The sequence below is a fragment of the Coenobita brevimanus genome, chromosome 53 (assembly GCF_032717465.1).
Source record: "Coenobita brevimanus isolate Jiangsu-jjx chromosome 53, ASM3271746v2, whole genome shotgun sequence".
Taxonomy (NCBI): domain Eukaryota; kingdom Metazoa; phylum Arthropoda; class Malacostraca; order Decapoda; family Coenobitidae; genus Coenobita; species Coenobita brevimanus.
Window position 1 is genome coordinate 3,944,056 of NC_137006.1, and position 21,038 is coordinate 3,965,093.

Consider the following 21,038-nt stretch of genomic DNA (forward strand, 5'->3'; position numbering starts at 1 on the left):
GTATGTGGAGGAAAAAAGGGATGGAGCATTAGTATGAGGTGTATGAAAAATTTAAGAGGCAATTATGGAGCGAATAAATAAATAAATCTTTCTACACACACACAAAACAATGCTAGTTGTTCTGGTCCAACCCTGATGACTGACTGTGCAGGGGAAGAGAGATGGAGCATTAGTATGAGGTGTATGTGGAAGGAGAGAGAGATGGAGCATTAGTATAAGGTGTATGTGGAGGGAGAGAGAGATGGAGCATTAGTATAAGGTGTATGTGGAGGAAAAAAGAGATGGAGCATTAGTATAAGGTGTATGTGGAGGAAAAAAGGGATGGAGCATTAGTATGAGGTGTATGAAAAATTTAAGAGGCAATTATGGAGCGATTAAATAAATGAGGTGTATGTGGAGGGAGAGAGAGATGGAGCATTAGTATAAGGTGTATGTGCAGGGGAAGAGAGATGGAGCATTAGTATGAGGTGTATGTGGAGGGAGAGAGAGATGGAGCATTAGTATAAGGTGTATGTGGAGGGAGAGAGAGATGGAGCATTAGTATGAGGTGTACGAGTATGTGGAAGGAGAGAGAGAGATGGAGCATTAGTATAAGGTGTATGTGGAAGGAGAGAGAGATGGAGCATTAGTATGAGGTGTATGTGGAGGGAGAGAGAGATGGAGCATTAGTATAAGGTGTATGTGGAGGGAGAGAGAGATGGAGCATTAGTATGAGGTGTATGTGGAGGGAGAGAGAGATGGAGCATTAGTATGAGGTGTATGAAAAATTTAAGAGGCAATTATGGAGCAAATAAATAAATAAATCTTTCTACACACACACAAAACAATGCTAGTTGTTCTGGTCCAACCCTGATGACTGACTGTGCAGGGGAAGAGAGATGGAGCACTAGTATGAGGTGTATGGAATTTTAAGCAATTATAGTGCACTAATTCTTATGTGTACCAAAAATATAACAAGCAAAAATATACACACACCCAAAACAACGTCAGCTGTTCTCGTACGGATGGTGTGTTAATGTGCAAACAGAAAAAAGAAATCTATTATTGCCAGATGCCATAATCCCATAAAGGGTGACCACAAACAAATTGCCTCCATGTCACCCTGTCTCCTGCCATTTCACTGCCCTCCCCCCAGCACACACCCCTTTCTCACATACCTCTCCAATCTACACAACGAAAATTTTGACAAGAAAAAAAAAAATCTTTCTAAACACAAACTAAAAAAACATTGATTAAGTCCTTCAACGTACAAATTACAATGGTTTATGTAACACAAGGAAGTACGGTGTAATAAGCAAAATAAATCACTTAGGAGACGGTGTTCGGGAGCTTCCTTAACTGACAAATATATGCACCAGCCACCCCCAGCTGCCTGTCCTTGAGAGAGAGAGAGAGAGAGAGAGAGAGAGAGAGAGATCACAGGGGACAGCTTCAGCCTGCAGTCCACTGGGTTTACCACCACCACCACTACTACTACTACTATTATCACTACTGCTGCTGCTGCTACTACTACTATTGCCACTACTACTGCTGCAGCTACTACTATTACCACTACTACTACTACATATCTCCACTACTACTATCACTACTACTACTACCACCACTACTACCAAACAAATTATTCTTCTATCTATTGCCAAACTCCTTGATCCTGTAAGGGGTGGCTTCAAACAAATCACCTCCACGTCACCCTGTCCTCTAGCATTTAGCTGCCAATTCTCCAACCCATCAATTGTAGTGATGTAACTGAAGGCTCTATCTATCCCCTACACACACACACACTTGCACTAACACAGATCTTCATTACACTTACATAAAGGACACACATACAAACTTGCACCAACGCATCTTTATTACACTTACATAAGGCCACACACACACACACACACACACATACATATAAACTTGCACCAACACATCTTCATTACACTTACATAAGGCCACACACACACACACACGCAGCTAAATATACTCTTACATACACAAAAACTGTGTAGGTGTGGACTGGCTTGTGAAGGTTATACACAAAGTCGACTCACACGCGGCTTAGTGCACACCAATCTCTCTCTCATGCATGTATGTATTGCTTTCTCTGTAGCTTATGTATGTATGTATCATTCTCTCTCTCTCTCTCTCCTCTCTCTCTCTCTCCAGCATATGTATCAGTTTTGTGTATGTATGTGGTTACGAATGTGTGTATGCAGCTTCTGTATGTACGTAGCTGATGTATGTATGTATGTGTGTATCAGATCTCACTGGTTATATATATTTTGTGTGGTTTTATGTATGTAGGTTATGCGAGTAGGGAGCAGGGCAGTGAAATGGCGGGGGCCAGGGCGACGTGGAGGCGATTTGTTTGTGGCCACCCCGAATGGGATTGAGGCGTCCGGCAATAGATAGATAGAGGTTATGTATATATGACTCAACTCTCTGGTTATGTGTAAAAATTCTTAGTACTGTATATGTATGTGTTTATATTTTTATGTATTACTGTTTTTAGACCAAGCTGAAGTAAAAGGCGTATAGTATATACTATGGTGCTACTTACTTCTCCAAACTTTGCAACAGAACGACACTGGAGGCATGCAAGTAGACAAAAATTGCACTTAAGTAACCATGTTGCAAATCTACGTTACGCTATTACAAATCTATCCTGATATTGCAAATCTATCTACTTGTATTATCTATCAGTGTCAACCACTCTCGATGCATGCTACTTGACAAAAATGCACTTGTTACCGTATTGCAAATCTAAGTTCCGATATTGCAATCTAACTATCTACTTATTTGATCTATTTACATCTTCATCTATCTAGGAATTAATCATGCAAACCTGTCTATCTATCAATCCATCTATTTACATTTTCATCTATATATTTTCAATGTTGCAAACCCGTCTATCTATCTGGGTTCTCTAGTACTTGGTCTATCTAGGAATCTATTAGCCTTTTTTCAGTCTATCGATAATATTAACACTCCTCATCATCCTCTTCCTCCTCCTCCTCCTTCTCATCATCATCACCACTATCTCCTCCTCCTCATCAATGTCAGTCCTACAATCATCTATCAATCTACTCACTATCATCACCATCCTCAATCTCATCTTCATTTGTCATTATCATCATCATCTCCTCAACGTCAGTTCTACAATCATCTATCAATCTACTCATCACTATCATCACCATCCTCAATCTCATCTTCATTTGTCATTATAATCATCATCTCCTCATCAATGTCAGTCCTACAATCACCTTTATCAATCTACTCATCACTCATCATCTTCACTATCATCACCATCATCAATTTCCTCATCACCATCATTACTCTCATCTCCATCACCGTCATCAACTTTTCATCAATGTCAGTCCTACAATCATTTATCAATCTACTCATCACCATCATCAACTTCCTCAATCTCATCATCTTCATTAGCCTCATCACCATCTTCATTACCACCTTTTCATCAATGTCAATCCTACAATCATCTTCATCAATCTACTCATCACTATCATCAATTTCCTCAATCACATCACCATCATCACATCTTCCCGACACCTATCACCATCACACTCATCACCTTCCTCAGTCCTACCATCACCACCACCACCATCCTAACCTCGCAATTCAAATTAAAAAAAAAAAACCGTTGCTGTGGTCCCAGGTTCATCTAAATGTGTACCCAGTGGACTGCAGCCTGACGATCTATACTCTACCATCGTCCTTTCGGGGTGTTTATTAAGTCCTTCAAAGTACAAATTACAATGGTTTATGTAACACGCGCAAGCAAGGTGTAATAAGCAAAATATATCACTGAGGAGAAGGCGTTAAGATGCTTCTTTAACTGACGTAAATATGCACCGGCCACCTCCAACTGCCTATCCTTGAGAGAGAGAGAGAGAGAGAGAGAGAGAGAGAGAGAGTTGAGAAGCAGACGAAAGAATATTTACACATCCGTCCGTTAACTGATGATGATGGGTGATATGGCAACACTGTAGGCAATTTTGACATAACGTGGCAGACTGTAGACAAAGCTGGGATATGTGGCACACTGTAGTGATTTTTATTGGGGGGGGGGGGCCGCAGGCAAGGGGGTGGCATTGAGATATAAATACACTGGAATCCTTATATAAAAAAAAAAAAAAAAAAAAAAAGGCATGTGGAGACTAGAAACACGAGATTAAAAGAACACACACACACTTTGAAACTAAACCACTCCGAATTTAAAAAGAGACGGCGTAACGTAAATAACCGTTTGAATGAAGCTTTAAACCCCATTCACAGGTATTACTCTCACTCACGTAGTATACAATCCATTCAAATTTTTAACCTCGCGTAGTATTATGGAAAGGGATCCTTCACGTGGTGGCACAGGTATAGCCACGCACCTCTACAACCGTTACACAAAAATCCTTCACCTTCCTTCCTATCCCCCCAAAAGAGGAGGATAGGTCGTCACAAGAGCAATTTCAGCCTGCAGTCTACCGGTTTCACGTTGCAAAATTGGGGATTACAATTACTACTACTACTGCTGCTGCTACTACTACTACTATTGCTGCTGCTACTACTACTACTATTGCTGCTGCTACTACTACTACTATTGCTGCTGCTACTACTACTACTATTGCTGCTGCTACTACTACTACTATTACTGCTGCTACTACTACTGCAACTACTACAGCTGCTACTACTATTACTACTGCTGCTACTACTACTATTAATGCTGCTCCTGTACTACTGATACTATCACTACTATTACTACTAATCTCGTCATTCAATTGACTTCATCCTATTCATATTTATAAGATACAGGTTATGAGAGGGATGTCAGCTGGGGGGGAGGGCAGCGAAATGGAAGGGGACAGGGTGACATGGAGACGATTTGTTTTTGGCCACTCCTTACGGGATTACGGTGCCTGGTTATAGATACAGATATTTAGACATTTAACTTTCCCTCGTCCGTTTCAACCACGTGCTTTTGTTTACTATTTTTAAAGGCTCGAACCCTTGATTTTACGGTGTTTAAAATTCGCGTTGCCACAAAAACCAAATTCCCTCCAGTGTTGCCAAAAACCTCAATATTTCCCAGTGTTGCCATATACTACAAAATTACCTAGAGTTGTCATTACACCTCAGGGGGCAAAATTTCGAAAGAAAAAAGGTAGTTTGGATTTATTCTCTCTCTCTCTCACACACACACATACTACGGACACTGGTAAAAATTGGGTGATCTTTAACCCTTCCATCCGATGTTTTTCTTTTTACTACGCCTTATATAATGGATGTATCTAACCTACGCATGGAGAGAGAGAGAGAGAGAGAGAGAGAGAGAGAGAGAGACGGGACAGAATGATGAGAGAGAAAGACGGGACAGAATGATGAGAGAGAGAGAGAGAGAGAGAGAGAGAGAGAGAGAAATACGGGACAGAATGATAAAAGAGAGTGGCTCGTAGTTAATGCAGCTCGCCCCCACCCTGTGTAACCAAGATGGCGGACATGGCCTTATATCGCACGTTTGGCGTCGGGATGGCGGCGACTATTTTGGGTTCGCGCGGCTGCCATCTTGCCTATTTTTCTGCCTACATTTTTTAATTGCCTATTTTCCTGCCTGCTTTTTTATTTGCCTATTTTTCTGCCTTAATTTTTTCATCTTGCCTATTTCTCTGCCTCAAATTTTTTCCTCCCTACTTTTCTGCCTCAATTTTTTCCTTGCCTATTAGGCTGCCTGTTTTTTTTTTTTATCCTGCCTATTTTTCAGCCTGTTTTTTATCCTGCCTATTTTTCAGCCTGTTTTTTATCCTGCCTATTTTTCTGCCTGTTTTTTTATCCTGCCTATTTTTCAGCCTGTTTTTTATCCTGCCTATTTTTCAGCCTGTTTTTTATCCTGCCTATTTTTCATTTTTTATCTTGCCTATTTTTCATTTTATCTCGCCTATTTTTCTTCCTCAATTTTATATCTTGCCTATATTCATTTTTTTTATCTTGCCTATTTTTCTGCCTCAATTTTTTATCTTGACTTTCTCCTTTTTTCCATTTTTTTTTTTTGCCAATTTTTCGTCCTACTTTTTACCTTGCCTGTTTCATTTTGCCTACTTTCCATTTTTTTGTTTATTGGTTCGTTTGTTTATACATGTTTGCCTCCTAATCTGTGTGTGCTTATTTTTGTTTACTAGTTAATGTTTGTTTAATTGTGCTTGTTCGCTCATCTGTGTGTGTGTGTGTGTGGTACAACTCACACTGAACAAAAGTATACTGGAAATAAACTCATCCACCCCTGGCTGGAGCGCCTTAACCCACTAAACCACCAAACATCATTTGGTTATATGGTTACCGGCCAGTGCAGTAACATTTCCTTCGATGCTGGTAATTATTTGGCTTGTACCTCTAGTGTAGGGTCCCCTGGAGAGAGAGAGAGAGAGAGAGAGAGAGATTGTACCTTAATTAAAGTGTGGGGTCCCCTGGAGAGAGAGAGAGAGAGAGAGAGAGAGAGAGAGAGAGAGAGAGAGAGAGAGGAAGGGCAAGTTACAAGAATTACACAACACTTTCCACCACCCAGATAAAACATTCAAATTACGTTTCTCAGGGTTTTGACTACCCTCCCATTGAGTTAAAAATTACCTAACGATATATTTAGCATGGGTACGCCACACGTGTTTATCTCTGCACAGGAACACGAGTACTAAAAGCGATAAACTGTCCTGAGAGGCATTTGGCAACTCCACAACACTGCCAAGGCCACACCAAATGTCACTCGCTTAATATAAAAGTAAACTATTCTTTTTTTCTTCACTCGCGTGTTCTCTGCTTGCTCAAACGTAAAAAAAAAATAAATAAATAAAAACATCCCCGTTGCAAACACCCATCATTAACCCTGACGTGCATGAAGCTATTTAAAAAGCAGAAAAATGTTACGATTAACAGATTCCCGTGTTTTGCTCTCGGCCGCGTTTCATTACCTCTTGTTTACACGTCATGCTAGATCGCCAAAGCACATACTCCTTATTTTACCCTGTCGAGCACGAAACTGGACGAAAAACAACGAAATTATATGACAGACGCTTCCCTGCACGAAGTTTTACGAAAAATAACTATAATATGTGACAGACGCTTACTCATCGTCTAAAAATAGGCTACTGCGTTTTGACTTGCTGTCTTTTATTACCTCTTAATTTACACCCTTCGCTTATTTGTGTGTGTGTGTGTGTGTGTGTGTGTGTGTGTGTGTGTGTGTGTGTGTGTGTGTGACCTATTAAACAATTGTAACACCAAATCCACTATCAACCCACCAATCAACCATAATAAACAAAAAACTCGACGTATAACGAAAATAACGAAAATATACACCGTTTTAACCAATTCAAATTCATACGATCTTTGCCGTTATCATCTGTAATTCCCTCCCTCCTTTTTTCCCAGCTTGCTTACGTCATATACACCCTTTTAACACCAAACCTCAATCAGGGCCATGACGCGTGTAAAATTAGGGGACTACACGATGATATATGACAATTTCCGTTCAATCCCTGTCAGCTCTTGCTTTTTTACCTTCGCTGCGTTTCATCATCTCTAATTTACAGGGTTTTTTCCTTGTTCCCTGCTCGCTACACGTCAAACACAATCCTTTCAACACCAAACCCTTCATCACCTCTGCCGCGTACGAAGCTGACTGGGGGAATAGCGAAAATAAATGACTTCTGACGTTATCTATCTATTACCAGACGCCATAATCCCGTAAGGGGTGACCATTTGACTTTGCGTTATTTGTTTTACTGGAAGGGGCACTAACCCTCCACCAACCTACTTGCTGACCCGTAGGAAGCACGTATGGGTTGGTTATATGGTTACCACCCAGCCTTGTAAATGGTTTCTTGGCTTACAGGAAACCATTTGGCTTGTCACTCAATGTAAAGCCACCTGAAAAGCAAAAAAAAAAGCAATAAGAAGTGACAGGAATGATGGGAGAAATAAGAAGAGAGGAAGGACAGACAGAAAAAGAATGATAAAGGTGAAGGAAGAAGTAGGCAGCACTACATCAAGTGAGTGGATGATGGTCACCACCACCTATTGCCGATTGCAGTTTTTCTTTGACCGTTCCGTTTCATCACCTCTTTATTTAAATTCTTGCTTTGTCTTCTGCTTGCTCAAACGTCAAACAAGATCCCCTTAACATCAAACCCTTCATCACCTCTGCCACGTACGAAGCCGACGGGGAGAGTGGCGATAATATTCCAAATTTATCAATTCATTCTTTGACCTCCGCTCCGTTTCATCACCTATTTAAATTTTCGCTTGTTTTCTGCTTGCTCAGACGTCAAACAAGATCACCTTAACACTAAACTCTTTCTCAATCTTGCCACGTACGAAGTCGACGGGGAGAGTGGCGATAACATTTGAAGTTTATCCATTCATTCTTTGACCTTCGCTGCATATCATCACCTCTTTAAATTCTTCTACCTTGTTTTGTGCTTGCTCAGACGTCAAACAAGATCCCCATAACACCAAACCCTTTCTTAATCTTGCCACGTACGAAGCTGACAGGGAAAGTAGCGATAACATTTAAAGTTTATAGATTCATTCTCCTGACCTCCGCTGCATTTCATAATCTCTTTATCTAAATTCTTCTAGCTTGTTTTGTGCTTGCTCAGACGTCAAACAAGATCCCCATAACACCAAACCATTTCTCAATCTTGCCACGTACGAAGCTGACGGGGAAAGTAGCGAAGATATATGACATTTGACGTTTACTATCAGCATTTTCCTTTGACCTTCGCTACGTTTCATCACCTCTAGATTTAAATTCCGCTTGCTCAGACGTCAAACATGATCCCCTTAATACCAAACCAGTTATCGATCCTGATGACGATGTAGGACGAAAAATAACGAAGATATATGGCGTGTGACGTTCAAATGATGCACGTTTCGACCTTCGCTGTTCATTACCGCAATTTAAATTCTTCATGCTTTCTTCCCGCTTGCTCAGACGTCAGACAAGACACCCGTACCATCGAGGTCCACAGAATACGTATCTCTAGACCTTGTGTACCAGCAAACGCATTTTTTTTTTCCTCCGGTCCTGACGCGCACTTAGTTGAAGGTAAAATATTAGCCGGCCAAATCCAAAAATAAATCGCTAAGGAAGAGGTGTTAGGGAGCCTCCTTACCCCGAGCATCAAAGTAAGCTGAAAGGGGTGGGGGATCAGGCTACAGTAAAATGTCCTATGCAGCGAGTCTCCTTGGTTACTAGTCAAATCCACCCACTAATCTAACCACACTGGCCATCAATTGAGGTAAAAGGGGGTGGGGGATCTTTATCAGGCTAAACCCCCTATGCAGCGAGTCTCCTTGGTTACTAAAATCCACCAACCAATGAGTACACCTGGCCATCAATTGAGCTGAAAGGGATGGGGGATTTTTTTTTTCAGGCTAAACTCCCTATGCAGCGAGTCTCCTTGGTTACTAGTCAAATCCACCTACTAATTTGAGTACACCTGGCCATCAATAGAGCTGAAAGAGTGCGGGGATCTATCAGGCTAGAGTAAAAATAATGTCCTATGCAGCGAGTCTCCTTGGTTACTAGTCAAATCCACCCACTAATCTAACCACACAGGCCATCAATAGAGCTGAGAGTGATTGGGGATTTTTTTTTTAGGCTAAACTTCCTATGCAGTCTCCTTGGTTACTAGTCAAATCCACCCACTAATCTAACCACACAGGTCATCAATAGAGCTGAGAGTGATGGGGGATTTTTTTTTTCAGGCTAAACTTCCTATGCAGCGAGTCTCCTTGGTTACTAACCCTGAAAAGCACAGAAAAAAAGCTAGAGAGGCAGCTGCAGATAAACAAGATAAAAATGGCGCCTGACTGATAAGCCGGTTGAGTTTAGGCAGGTCATTGAAGGGGTTGGGGATCTATCAGGCTGATGCAATGAGTCTCCTTGGTTACTAACCCTGAAAAGCATAAAAAAAAGGAAGAATAACAGATAACAAAGATAAAGGCGGTAACGACACAAACGGCGCTTGACTGATAAGAGGGTTGTTATGTTGGTCACTACTGGCTCCTATCAACCTTCCCCTGAAACTAAAATACCTATCTATAGCCACACGCCTTTATCCCGTAAGGGGTGGCCACAAGCAAATCGCCTCCAAGTCACCCTGTCCCCCACCATTACTCCTCCAAAAAACTCGCAGGAAAAACGGGCACAAATTAAAGGAACTATTGCCAGACGCCTTAATCCTGTAAGGGTGGCCATAAGCAAATCGCCTCCAAGTCACCCTGTCCCCCACCATTACTCCCCCAAAAAAAAAAAAAAAAAAAAAAAAAAAAAAAACCGGACAAATTAACGGAACTCTATTGCCAGACGCCTTAATCCTGTAAGGGGTGGCCACAAACAAGTCGCCTCCAGTCGCCCTGTCTCCCACCATTACTCCCAAAACAAAAACTTGCAGGAAAAACGGACACATTAACGAAACACTAATCTGAACTTTACCCCCCCTTCTCTGAGGTAAGGTGGCTCAGTGGTGGAGCGCCTGACTCGAGACCAAAGGGTACTGAGTTCGCGCCCCGCCCAGGTAGCTAAAAGGAAGCGCTCCCCGGTCACCTAACGAGTCTATACGATCTTAAAAGGTCTGGCTCGGGGAATTTATTATTATTATATTTTTATTATTATTATTAGTAGTAGTAGTAGTAGTATTTTTTTCTGCCTGACTCTCATGGTTAGGAAATTTGAAACGGCATCCATATTTTAAAAAAAATCCAAAATTCCCCCATTCTTTGCCTCCCCCTTTGGATACAGGGAAAAAAAAAATATTAACTTTACGCTCTCTCAATGGAACCTTACATTTTATGATCCCCCCCCCCCCACGATGATGTGTGGTGAAGGGGTATTGAAATAGGCCCTGAGCTTTTGCCCAGAGTCGGACACGTAAAAAAAAAAAATTAATAATAATAATAATAAGGCCGCATCTCAGCTCGTCAGTTTCAATAATAATAAGACGATAAACAATAATACCGACAATAAATAATAGTAATAATAATGACTGACAAAATTATACAGTAAATATAATAATAATAATAATAATGACTGACAAAATTATACAGGAAATAATAATAGTAATAATAATAATAATAATAGTAATAATAATAATAATAATGAATGCCGTATCTAAGGTCTCTTGTAGAAATATCCTTTTCAAAAGTTACATTATCCTGATAAAACATCAAATAAAAAGGATGGCGCCCACTTGAGGAGGTTAGCTAATAGTGTGTGTGTGTGTGTGTGAGAGAGAGAGAGAGAGAGAGAGAGAGAGAGAGAGGGCGCCCGGTTGAGGTTACCTAATAGTAGAGAGATGGAGCCTGGTTACGTTACCTAAAAGTCTGGAGAGAGAGAGAGAGAGAGAGAGAGAGAGGACGGCCATCCTGCTTGTGAGTACGTGAGATGGGTCGCTTCTTAGCACCTTCCCCTTGCCGATTTGAGCAGCCTGAGCAATTGTGGCAGCGACAAGGCTAACAAAATTCGAATCACTGGCAGAAGGTTACTGGTAGGCTTCTTAGCACATTTCCCTTGGCGATTTGTGCAGCCTGAGCAACTGTGGCAGCGACAAGGATATCACAAAATTGGTATCATTGGCAGACGGTTACTGGTAGGCCTCTTAGCACATTTCCCTTAGCGATTGTGGCAGCGACGAGACAAACAAAATTCAAATCGCTGGCAGACGGCTGCTGGTAGGCCTCTTAGCATCTTTCCCTTAGCGATTTTAGCAGCCTGAGATTTTAGCAGCGACAAGACAAACAAAATTCAAATCAAAATTCAAATCACAGGCAGACGGTTACTGGCCATTGGGTGTTCCAGTACCATCAGCTAAAGTTTCAGAGAGAGAGAGAGAGAGAATTTTTGCTCTACCTTCGCCGTGAATGAAATACCCTGGCAGCAGCATCCCAAACAACAGCTGGGTTTTGTTTATATTTATGTTCTTCTTGACTACACACAGACACACGCTCTCTCTCTACTACACCTACACCCACGCTCTCTCTCTACTACACCTACACCCACGCTCTCTCTCTTACACCTACACCCACGCTCTCTCTCTACTACACCTACACCTACGCTCTCTCTCTCTACTACACCTACACCCACGCTCTCTCTCTCTACTACACCTACACCCACGCTCTCTCTCTCTACTACACCTACACCCACGCTCTCTCTCTCTCTGACTGTCTGTGTAAGATTTTGTTTACAATTATATTCTTGTTTACACACACACACACACACGCTCTCTCTCAAGTAGTCACAATATTACTACTACTACGGTAATAATAATAATAATAATAATAATAATAATAATAATAATGTAATAAAAATAATAATGAACACGATAATGATAATAAACAATACCAGCAATAATAATAATAATAATAAATAATAATAATAATAATAATAATAATAATGTCCCTGGCACTAACGCTTTAAATACACCTCTTGCCTAACCTGATAAAACGCTCAAGTAGCCTCAATAACAATTACAACGGTCAAGTAGCAAAAGAAAATATGTTACGGGAGAGGGAGGGGGGTGGCGCCTGCGATAAGTCCGGTACATTGCAACATCCCTGTCTATTCTAGTCACCCCCACTACAGAATGAGTCGATGAGGAAAAGGGGTTACGAAATACACCACTCTCCTCTTTGTCATCCCTAAAATAAATCACTCCGGAAAAGGCGTTACGGATGACAATTTACTTTCCTCTTGTCATCCCCGCTGCTAAATCAATCGTTAAGAGGCGTTACGACTTACGAAGCTCCTAAGATAATTTACTCTATCCCTACTACAGAATAAATCGCTGAGGAGGCGGCGTCAGGAAGCCTCTAAGACAATTTACTCTTGTCATCCCGTGTTTAAACTCTCTCTCTCTCTCTCTCTCTCTCTATCTATCTATCTGTGTCTATCTATCTAGGGTATGTATGACGAAGCCCCTGTAACAATTTTCTCTTGTCCTTCCCGCCGTAAAATAAACCGCAAAAGAAAGGACGTTACGAAGCTTCCCATAACACCTACACTAGCACAAAAGAAAATGAAAATAACAACAATATCGACACAACTGGCACCAATGATGTGCAAGGAAAAACAAGGTATTAATCTGCAAACTGAATCGCATACAGAACGGCGTTACGGTATCCTCCATGACCCACACAGCACCGGTCGGTTAGAACACCAAACACGCGACATAGCGACACAGACTATATATATTGTGATACGTAGGTGATCTCCTCCATCCCTCCTTATCTCTCTCTCTCTCTCTCTCTCTCTCCGCCCACCAAAGATAAAATGTATTGTCTTCTTTATAATCCTCCCCTACTCTCTCTCTCTCTCTCTCTCTCTCTCTCTCTCTCTCTCTCTCTCTCAGCTGTCACATTCGTATGCGCATGGTTGGTTCTCTCTCTCTCTCTCTCTCTCTCACACACACACACACACACACTTAGCTGTCATATTCATATGCACGTGGGTAGTTACACACACACACACACACACACACACACAAACGTCACTGATAATCATGTGAATAGTTACACACACACACACACACACACACACACACACACACACACAGCTGTCACTTATGGACGTGGGTCGATACACACACCCACACACAAACGTCACACTGATATTCACGTGAATAGTTACACACACACACACACTCCTAGTCAGTCTCTCCCAAATCAGAGACCATGACCCTGAAGCTGCAGTCTTGCATGTTTCAGTGCCATTTGTCTTAGAGAGAGAGAGAGAGAGAGAGAGAGAGAGAGAGAGAGAGAATTAGCAGAAACCAGTGAAAAAAATATCATTACTTTGACCTACCACAAACCCAACCTAACCTAACCCAACCCAACCCATCTCAAACTAACAAACCCAATCAAGCCACCCTGCACCCAGCCAGCCAGACCGAAACACACACACACACACACACACACACACACACACACAAACGTTATATAAAGAGGGGATGTGGTGGTGGGTGTGGTAGGTCAAACTGCAGCCTAAGAGACGATGTGAAGGGGTTAGTGACAGTATACAATAAAAATGATGATGATGATAATAATAACAATTAGTAGTGGTGGTGGTAGTGCTAGCAGTAGTTGAAGTAGTAATAGTAGTGGTGGTGGTGGTAATAGTACTAGTAGGTATAGCAGTAGTAGGAGGAGCTGCACCAGTAACAGCAACAGTATTAGTTGTAGTAGTAGTAGTAGAACGATAATAATAATAATAATAATAATAATAATATACGGCACTTATTTAAAGCCGGATACAATAATAATAATAATAATAATAATAATAATAATAAATAGAAAATAACAACAACAACGTCCATAAGTTTCCTAAACACGAGGCTTCACAAAAAGTCTACGGGAATTAAACACCACGCGTCCGATAATCCTTAGGGGGGACAGCCGGACAAGGCCACCAGACACCCCGGGGTATATCCTTCGTTATATAAAGGGTTAAAGTGGGGCAGACTGCAGGCCTGTTACGTCACTGGCTTACGTAACAACATTCCTTCACTACAGCCCATTCTCTCTATTTCTCACCTCTCTCTCTCTCACCTATCCTTGTGTATTTTCACTCTTTCTCTCTCATGTCCTCATTCCCTAGGCATCTAAGTGCTCTCTCTCTCTCTCTGACCTATTCCTGTGTTCTCTCTCTCTCTCTCTCTCTCACCTATCCCTGTGTATTCTCACGTCTCTCTCTCTCTCTCTCTCTCTCTCTCTCCTATCTTTTTTCTCCTCATTCCCTATGCCTCTAGGTGCTCTCTCTCTCTCTCACCTATCCCTGTGTACTCTCATCTCTCTCTCCTATCTTTTCTCCTCATTCCCTTTGCCTCCAGGTGCTCTCTCTCTTGTCCTCATTCCCTAAGCGCTCGCTCTCTCTTTTTTGTCATCCATCTGTCCTTATTCTAAGTGACTCTCTTACCTATCCCTGTGTATTCTTTCTCTCTCTCTCTCTCTCTTGTCCTCATTCCCTATGCCTCTAAGTGCTCTCTCTCTCTCTCTCTAACAATAAACAAAAAATCCAAGCCATGCATAGACACCAGAGAGGGGAGAGGAAGTGTGAAAATAAAGCCAGCTCTATTCCTACTTACAAGCTATAGAAGTGGGGAAGCAACCGGGGGAAATAGTAGAGATAGTTCTAACTTTACCGATTAAAAAAAAAAAGAAAAAAAAAAGGGGGAGAGTCAAAAAGGCTACAGTAGAGATAGCTTTAATTCCGGGTAGAGAAAGTGGAGACAGATGTGGGGAAATAGATCTAGTTCTAATTCTAACTTGAGAGAAAATGGATAAAAATGTGAAACTAGAACTGGCTTTAATTCTAACTAGAGAAAATGGAGGTAAAAGTGTGAAAATAGAGCTAGTTCTAACTTTAACTTACTATGTTGGGGTCCTGTTTAAGCTAGAGTGAGAAAGACAAATAAAACATTGGTTAGTTCCCGTATTAAAATACTGTAGTAGTAATAATAATAATAAAAAGTAATAATAATAATAAAAAATAATAATAATAATAGTAGTAGCAGCTGTAGTAGTAGTAAAGAAAATGATGATGATTCCCTAACCTGCCTACCCTTAACTACTACTGGTAGCTACTACTACCGCCACCACCACTACTACTACTGCTACCTCTACTACTACTACTACTACTACCACCAGTAATATTATTACTACCACCACCAATACTGCTACCACCACCACCGCCTCCCCCACACCACCACCACCACCACTGCCCTCCCCCACACCATCATCACCACCACCACTGCCTCCCCCACACCACCACCACATCGCCACCACTGCCTCCCCCACACCGCCACCACTGCCTCCCCCACACCACCACCACTACCACACCGCCACCACTGCCTCCCCCACACTACCACCACCACTGCCTCCCCCACACCACCGCCACCACTTCCTTCCCCACACCACCGCCACCACTGCCCCTGGCCATCCACTGTGGTGCAATGGGTACCGGTTTGAGGGAGAGGCCAACACACGTGATCTCGGCCTCACGTGACGGCCAGACCTGCCTCGTGTGACCTAACTTCCGCAAGGACGAGTTGCTATACACAGTTCCGAGTCTGTTCCTAGCACCTCTTCCTTCCCGATTCATTCTACCTTTGAAAATTACCTCACGATTTATTGTACTTCCGAAAATTACCATAGTCATTTATTCTACCTTTGACAAATCCGTAACACCTCTTCCTGATCGACTTATTCTCCACATTAAATCTAAATCTAAACTATAATAATCGGATTTCCGTATGTTGGTTGGTTACAGTCACACGACAACACCGCCGCACCGTAGCGCAGGTGTTGTTGCAGAGAGGCACCGTTAAAATGCTGTAACTTAACAATAAAACAATTTCCAATCCAACCAGACCATCGGTTCCCGAGTTATTACTCATTTCTGGCCTTTTGACATCAAGCGGAGGTCACCGAAGGCGGCCTTTAAGCGAGTGTACTTAAAACAATATAGATACTATAGAAGATAATTTATATATGGAGAGGATAATGGCGATGGAGGAAGGAAGACAGGAAGGACGAAGAGATGAGGGTGGAGGAAATGAACAGATTGTGTCAAAGACCTGCGAGACGGGGAGGGGGAGGAGGAGGAAGAGGAGGCTACAGAATTAGGCAAGGAGGGCAAATAAAGCCAAAGAAATCTCACACAAGACAAACATGTAAACAGGAAGAAACAGGCGCCAAAACTGACCTACGAAATACTAAAACTAAATCGCCATGGGCCGGGGCGCTGGGTGGCACACTGAGGAATGCATTGGGGTGGTGTGGTGTGGAATGCCTTAGGGTGGTGTGGCGTGGTCTGCCTCACCCTGGCGCCACGCCCAGGTGAGGCAGGGGAGACGAGGCACACCTGTACACCTGCCGCTTTTATGTAAGTGTAGATGTGTACCGAGTGTGTCTGATTGTGTGTGTACTAGGCATGTGTATTGTGTCCCTGTGTACGTATGATTGTGCTTTGTGTACGTGTCTGATTCTGTGTGTACTAGGCGTGTATGTATTATTTCCCTGTGTACGTATGATTGTGTGCTTTGTGTACGTAACAGTGGATGTGTACCGGGTGTCTCTGCTGTGTGTACTAGGCATGTGTATTATTTCCCTGTGTATGTATGATTGTGTGCTTTGTGTAAGTAACAGGGGATGTGTACCGGGTGTCTGCTGTGTGTACTAGGCATGTGTATGTATTATTTCCCTGTGTACGTATGATTGTGTGCTTTGTGTACGTGTCATGGCTGTGTGTACTAGGCATGTGTATGTATTATCTCCCTGTGTACGTATGACTGTGTGCTAACTGTGTACGTATCATGGATGTGCTAACCATGTGTACATATCATGAGTGTGTGCTAACTTACCAACCTTGTGCTTATATATCACTTATTAAATTTCACAGGCAAACTGCTACCTTACCTGTGTGTGTGTGTGTGTGTGTGTGTGTGTGTGTACCTTTGAGAGAGAGAGAGAGAGAGAGAGAGAGAGAGAGAGAGAGAGAGAGAGAGAGACTGAAAATTAAGAAATGAAGGCGTGTTGTGGCGTGGATGTGGATGTGACAGAGCGTTAGGAGAAAGACATTGAGGTGGTTTGGCCATGTGGAGAGGATGGAGAAAGACTATAACTAGTGTGTGGAAGTGAGGTGGATGGGAGAAGGGGGAGGTGGAGGCCGAGGATGAGATGGAAGAATGAAGTAAATGAGTGAGATTACCAGACCCCTCAATCCAATATGGGGTGGCCACAAACAAATCGCCTCCATATCGCCCTGCCATTTCCCTGCCTTCCCCCCAGCTCACCCCCCCCCTCTCTTATATACCTCTCCACTCCATCCCTCCAAAGTGTAGTGATCAATTAATCTATCTCAACTTGCACTATACTCAATTCACTCTAACTTGGCCTAAAATTACCATCTCTCCAACTTGAATGCTGACATGTTAACAGGACACTAGAAAATGGTGCTAGTCACGAAGAAGTGCTATTCGTTTCGCCCTAATTTAGCCTAAAATTGCCATCCCTCTATCTTGAATGCCGACGTATTAACAGATTGACACTACAAATGGTGCTAGTCACGAAGAAGTGCTATACTATCGGAGAAGTGACGAAATGGTGAGGTCGAAAGTAAAGATGGAGAGAAGTTGGGTTTGTGGAGGGAGAAAAACAGGTTGGGCAGGAACAGGGTGAAGATGGAGAGAAAGGGTAGGCCTGTGTATGGGAGGGAGGGAGGGGGAAAGGGAGGGAGGAAGAGGGAGGGAGGGAGGAAAAGAGGGAGGGAGGGAGGGAGGAAGAGAGGGAGTGAAGGAGAAAGACAGGGAGTGAAGGAGGAAGATGACAGGGAAAGAGGGAGGAAGATGACACGGAGTGAGAGAGGGAGAGGAAAAGGGAGAGAGGGAGGGAGGATGAGAGGGAGTGGGGAAGGAGGAGGGAGTGGAACTGGATTGGCTGTCTATGGGTGGTTTGGCCATGGGGGGGAGGGAGGGAGGGAGGGAGGGAGAGAGAGAGAGAGAGAAGCAAGAACTACTATACTTGCAAACACTCCTAGTTACTGACTAACAAAAGTGTTGCCATGGTAGCGGCTAGGGGAGGAGGCGAGGGAGACCAGCAACGTGTGTGTACTTACAAGCAGTTTTTATAGGAGTTCCAGGGCAGGATAACGACCTTTCTGAAGCCACAGGACCACGCGAATCTTGACTCATCAGGAGCGAAGGCACAGGACCAGGACTCCCCTCCAGGCTGGTAATTGGACGCGCCCTCCCTCCCCGTCAGTAGTTCACCCACAACACCAGCACAACCTAAGAGTGAAATTGGAGTTAGAGTGAGTTAGGATGTGCGTTAGACTCGGACAGGGTGGGTTAGGAGAGGCTTGGTGGTGTAAAGTTAGGGTAGGACTCCCCCACTAGGATGGAAAATGGATTCGCCCAGGACTCCCCCCTTGGTTGGTAAATGGATTCGACCAGACATCCCCCTTGGTTGGTAAATGGATTTGCCAAGGACTCCCCCCTAGTTGGTAAATGGATTCCCGCAGAACCCCCCCCCCTAGGTTGGTAAATGGATTCGCCCAGGACTCCCCCCTTAGTTAGTAAATGGATTCGTCCAGGACTCCCCCCTTGATTGATAAATGGCTTCGCCCAGCATTCTCCCCTTGGTTGATATATGGATTCGCCCAGGACTCCCCCCCTCTAGGCTGGTAAATGGATCCGCCCTCCCAATTCGTCAGTAGCTCGCCCACACCATCAGCATAACCCGTAGAGAGAGAGAGAGAGAGGGAGAGAGAATGATTATGGTCACACACACACACACACACACGAGGAAGTATTTATTTCGCAGTTATAATAATGAAAGGCAATTCTGTGTGCACTGCTTGTCCTGAGATGCGACCATGGATAAGGTTTTGTGTGTGTGTGTGCGTGTGTGTGTGTGTGTGTGTGTGTGTGTGTGCTCTCATCATACCGGTACCTAGAAGTTACAAGCAAAAATGGTTTCAAAGAATTCTCTCTCTCTCTTTCCACGTCCATTCTATGAAATCTATCTCGGTGTGTTCCCTACGTCATCAGTTTGTCCCGTGTGTGTGTGTGTGTGTGTGTGTGTGTGTGTGTGTGTGTGTGTGTGTGTGTGTGCCGTATTGTGTGCATGAGTGACCATATTGTGTTTATATATGTGCGGTACTGTGAGCGTGCTTGAATAACCATAATAGTGTGTGCGCGTGTGCGTGTGTGTTCGAGAGAGAGAGAGAGAGAGAGAGAGAGAGAGAGAGAGACAAAAACTAGACTATTTCAAGGAGCATGTTCGTACCATAGTGTACAGTACAAGAAGCAGTAACATGGGTTTAATAAGGGTACGGTTGGTAAGAGTTTAACATCAGCTATTGTTCAGGGCCTCTATAATAATAATAATAATAATAATAATAATAGTAAAAATAATAATAATACCAATAATTGCTTAATAATAATAATAAATACCAGTACCAATAATAGCATAATAATAATAATAATAGTAACAGCAATATGAAAATAATTAAAACTATAATAACAAGATTAATAAGAATAAAATGGAGAGAGAGAGAGAGAGAGAGAGAGAGAGCTGTTTCCAGAATCATCACTACCATGTGTGGGTTCAAGGGGGTAACACACACACACCAACTCTCCCCCTCTCTCAACATTCAAAAAGTACGGTGCCCAGTACTAATATTACATGTACTGTTATTGTCTAATCACCTCGCTCATTGACTGTGTGTGTGTGTGTGTGTGTGTGTGTGTGTGAGAGAAAGATAAACCAAAATGCTGTATGAGTGTATAACAGTATGTATGTAAGTATGTATTATTAAACGGATGAATATATTTGTGTATGTATTAAATGGGTGTATGCATGTATGTATTAAAAGGGTTTATGTACGTATGTGTATATATGTATTAAAAGAATGTACCTATGTATCAAAACGATGTTATGTATGTGTGTGTGTGTGTACTAAAAGGATGTTATGTATGCATGTATTAGTAAATGGAATGTGTTAATGAATGAACTCACACAAAGTACTGAGAGAGAGAGAGAGAGAGAGAGAGAGAGAGAGAGAGGTATTTACGTAAAGAATTGTCAGTGACAATGCAGTTTCTCAGACTGTGTGTGCGTGTGTGTGTACAGGTATGTGAACATGTGCGTGTACGTGACCTATCTCACGTACGCACACAGGAAGGATGAAGGCACTCCCTCCGTCTCCCCCCCCCCCCGTCGCTCTCTCTCCGCGGATGTATGTAGTGTATGTACCGACGAAAATGATATATGCATGTATTTATGTATGTACAGTATGTGTAACTACCATGTGTGTGTGTGTGTGTTACCAAACTGGATTTTTCTGGGCATGAGTCAGGCTGAAATGTATATTTTTATTACATGAATACTTCTGGTGCACATAACAGTATTCCATGTGTGTGTGTGTGTGTGTGTGTGTGTGTGTGTGTGTGTGTGTGTGAGAGAGAGAGAGAGAGAGAGAGAGAGAGAGAGAGAGA

The 21,038-nt window shown here is 42.6% G+C and overlaps 1 protein-coding gene across 4 annotated transcripts in view; it reads right to left on the reverse strand.

Moving 5' to 3' along the window:
* Positions 1 to 21,038, reverse strand: part of LOC145400746 (WD repeat and SOCS box-containing protein 1-like) — a 456,090-nt gene that overhangs the window by 423,691 nt on the left and 11,361 nt on the right. For all 4 annotated transcript variants that reach the window (XR_013897482.1, XR_013897483.1, XM_080273181.1 and 1 more), the window contains exon 3: positions 18,656 to 18,827. Coding sequence is in view for 2 of the 4 variants with exons in the window: in XM_080273181.1 (XP_080129307.1) it covers positions 18,656 to 18,827 (172 nt within the window). In the remaining 2 variants the exon portion in view is untranslated. The remainder of the gene's footprint in view (positions 1 to 18,655; positions 18,828 to 21,038) is intronic.